Here is a 3,668-nt window from a genome sequence, read left to right as displayed (position 1 = left end):
CTGGAAGGTCTGTTTTACCAACTGGAACTGGGAGGTCTGATTTATCTGAACTTGTGAACTGTTGTCTCATTCGGGTAAATAAAGGCCTCACTGCACACCTGGACTCCATCCAGGATTTTCCATTTCTCTTTTTGAACCTGAGCTTCCATTGTGGAGGATCTTTGAATTGTCACATTGAGCAAAATGCTGAATCATTTTCAGTTATTAACTCTTATTTTACTCACGGTCTGCTTCCCTCTCCTTCCGGTTGGGTTTTTAATGGAACAGCAGCTGTTGTGATGACATCTTTTCCATTTTCACCGGGAGCAATAGCGAAGAGCAGTTGCTGGTTGAAAGCCTTTTCCAGTAACTTCAGGACACTGTTGCCCTCATTGTTGTCAGGCAGGTAGGAGGACAACCGGCTCTCTGCATACGGCCGGCCAGGGTTTGGATGTTTCTCCTTCAGGGAGCATAAATAAAGTTTAATGTTTAGGTAATCTTCCATTAATCTCAGCATTTACCACCAATCAAGGACAATCTCTACAAATCTGTTCAGTTCACTGAACGTTTTATTAAACTAATCACAGATAATAAAGTAAACCTAAGTATCTCCATATAGTTTTCTCATGTATATTTCTGAGTTTTTTCTCCCAAACATAGTGAGACAAACTGTTATCGCCTTCTTTGCAGAGCATTTCCACAGTGATCCTAGCCCTAAGCGTCCTCCGTCCGGCTTCATACCTGAACTCAATTCACACCTTAGACCGAAACATGACCCCTGACCCTAAAACAGCAATTCCCATCATGGGGTCCAGGCATCGGGCCCCACAAGGAGCAGTTGGTCTCCGCAAGTTAGACTTAAGTGTCTTAAGAAATTTAGTTTGGAACAGCTCTCTGGACAATTTCATCTTTTGTTTTTAAAGTGCAGCCTTGAAAAATAGTAAAAAAAATATAAAAACAGTTCATATAAACATATGCCTGTAAATGTACAGTTCTAACATTTTCATTTATATATTTTATTATGAAAAATATAATAGATATAATAAAATACATACAATAACCCATTTTACAAAACATTCATCAGTGTGATGGCGGTGGGGAAGAAGCTGCTGCAGAACCTGCTGGTCCTGCATTGAATGCTGTGAAGCCTCTTCCCAGAGGGCAGCAGGGAGAACAGTCCATGGTGGGGGGGTGAGGGGTCATTGATGATGTCACAGGGTCGGGACACGCAGCGCTGGGATGAAATGTCTTTAATGGAGGGAAGAGGAGCCCCCATGATCCTCTCTGCTGTTCTCACCTTCTTCCAGTCTGAGGCGCTGCAGCCTCCACACCACACAGTGAGACAGCTGCTCAGAACGCTCTCTATGGTGCTTCTGGAGGAGGTGGGGAGGATGGGGGGGGCAGGTGGGCTCTCCTCATCCTCCGCAGGAAGTCCAAGCACCTGGGTGTTCTTCTCCTCCAGGTGTGCCAGGCTCAGGTGGAGAGCAGCAGAGATGGCGTCCTCAGTGGAGCGGTTCCGTCGGTAGGCGAACTGGAACGGGTGGAATGTTGGCGGCAGACTGGAGACGATGTGTTCTTTAACCAGCCTTTGGAAGCACTTCATCATGATGGGAGTCAGAGCGACAGGGCGCTAATCATTGAGGGAGGCGACCTGAGGCTTCTTTGGGACTGGAATAATGGAGACAGACTGGAAGCATGCTGGCACTATGGATTGGTCCAGCCAGGTGTTAAAGATGTCTGTGAGGACACCAGCCAGCTGATCTGACCACTCCTTATTCACCTGCCCAGGTGTGTTATCAGGCCCTGGGGCCTTCCTTGGAGTGACTCTAATAAGATCACCTGTGTCCAGGTTTAGTGGCTCCTCCCCCTGATGGGGAACAGCTTTCACTGCTGGAGGCTGTTTAGTGCCTCAAACCTTCCAAAGAAGTTGTTCAGTTCATTTAGGAAGTCAGTGTTTGCTGCATGATGTTCTCTTTGATGCTGACGTCCTCAATGCATTTGTTGATGTAAGCTGACACAGTCATGGCATACTCAATATTTCATAATTTTTACATCAATATTTAACAAGTTGTCATATATCATATGCGGCGGGGGGGATCTCTGTTCCCATGCATAGAGATGTCTGTGGCATGCACTGACCTAACATAGACCTACGTAATCCTACAATAACATCATATTTACAGTTGGTTTATTAAAAATGCTTTTCAGTAAAAGTCAACAGCAATAACTCAATAACAAACGATAATTTAATTAAAAATGCATTTATTAAAAATGCTTAACAATTCCTGTACTGAATGAAAAGTACAATGAAAGAAATAATGTCTCATCTAAACATCCCTCACTTAACAATAAAAGTTAACAATAACTCTCAACTCCCAATAACAGATGATACTCAGCCTCAGCATTCAACGGAATAATGTCTGTTCTGTAGGTTATTGGAAAAAATAAATTAACAAATGAGCTAATTAACAAAAAATACCTCTTGTGTAACAAAAATAACTCAAAATGTACCAAAAACGAACAAACATATCAATAGACTATCTTTACTTTCAGAGTCCAGGTGGCTTTTCAGATTCCTTTCACCTCCATTGGACACCGAGACATATGTTCCTGCTTTGCACACTGTGCACAAGTCCTCCCGTTTGTCTCAACCCGGTCTGGAAGCGGGAAACTCTTTTATAAATCGTCGGTAAACATACCGACAGCCACACTATCTATATTCTGATTAAGAACAGGGCTGCCCGCACTTACGCGGCTCAGGGATTACGTCACACGCAGCGTGGTGCGCAGGGCCCTAGTGCCTGTAAATTTAATGGTCCAATGAAGGTAATTTAAAAAATCAGGACATTTCCTCACTTTCTAAAAAAAACCCGGGACGCCCGGGACAGGACGTGAAATACGGACGTTTGGTCACCCTAGGTTTAGCCCTGATCAGCTGGGGCTTATATGCAGGGATAAGCATGACAGATAGATGATCTTTAGACCCGAGGTGGGGCGGGGGGGCTGCTCTGAATGCATCTCTGATGTCAGAGTAAACCAGGTCTAAAGTGTTTTCACCCCGAGTTGCAAAGTCCACATGTTGGTGGAGATGAGGGAGAACAGTCTTCCAGTTAGCCAGGTTAAAATCCCCAGCAGATAGCCTGGTATAGAGTCTTCATGGCCTCTTTAGTGTTAGCACTGGGGGGGGGGGTGGCACATAAACAGCAGTGATGCTAACCACACTGAACTCTCTGGGCAGATAGAACGGTCTGCAGTTAACAGTTAATGTCTGGAGAGCAGAAGCTGGAGACTGATCTAGCAGTTTTATACCAGCTGTTGATGATGTAAACACAGAGCCCACCCCCCTGACTCTTACCACTTAGTTCTTTGTTCCTATTGGCTCAGTATAGCATTAGCCCCTCCAGGCTAATAGCATTGTCTTGTATTGCAGGATGCAGCCATGACTCGGTCAGAATGATGGAGCAGCAGTTACTGATCTCCTTCCTTGATGAGAGTTCCAGTCAGAGATTATCCGTTTTGTTTTCCAGTGAGCGGATGCTGGAGAGCAGGATTGATGGAAGCGAAGGTCTGTGGGGATTTCTCCTTAGCTTCACAGTTAGCCCCCCTCTGCATCCTCGCTTTCTGCATCTCAAACATCTCTTCCTCCTACCGTTACGTTTCGCTGTTTTGTTTACATCCGTCCGTAGAAC

The 3,668-nt window shown here is 45.0% G+C and overlaps 1 protein-coding gene across 1 annotated transcript in view; it reads right to left on the bottom strand.

The window, feature by feature from the left end:
* Positions 1-3,668, bottom strand: part of LOC107105080 (E3 ubiquitin-protein ligase DTX3L-like) — an 8,890-nt gene that overhangs the window by 3,837 nt on the left and 1,385 nt on the right. The window contains exon 3 of the mRNA XM_015405198.1: positions 225-439. Within this exon, the coding sequence (XP_015260684.1) occupies positions 225-439 (215 nt within the window). The remainder of the gene's footprint in view (positions 1-224; positions 440-3,668) is intronic.

Source organism: Cyprinodon variegatus, unplaced genomic scaffold (genome assembly GCF_000732505.1).
Source record: "Cyprinodon variegatus isolate N-32 unplaced genomic scaffold, C_variegatus-1.0 Scaffold2049, whole genome shotgun sequence".
Lineage (NCBI taxonomy): Eukaryota > Metazoa > Chordata > Actinopteri > Cyprinodontiformes > Cyprinodontidae > Cyprinodon > Cyprinodon variegatus.
The sequence above is the reverse complement of the archived record's forward strand: the minus strand, read 5'-3'. Positions and strand labels throughout refer to the sequence as shown.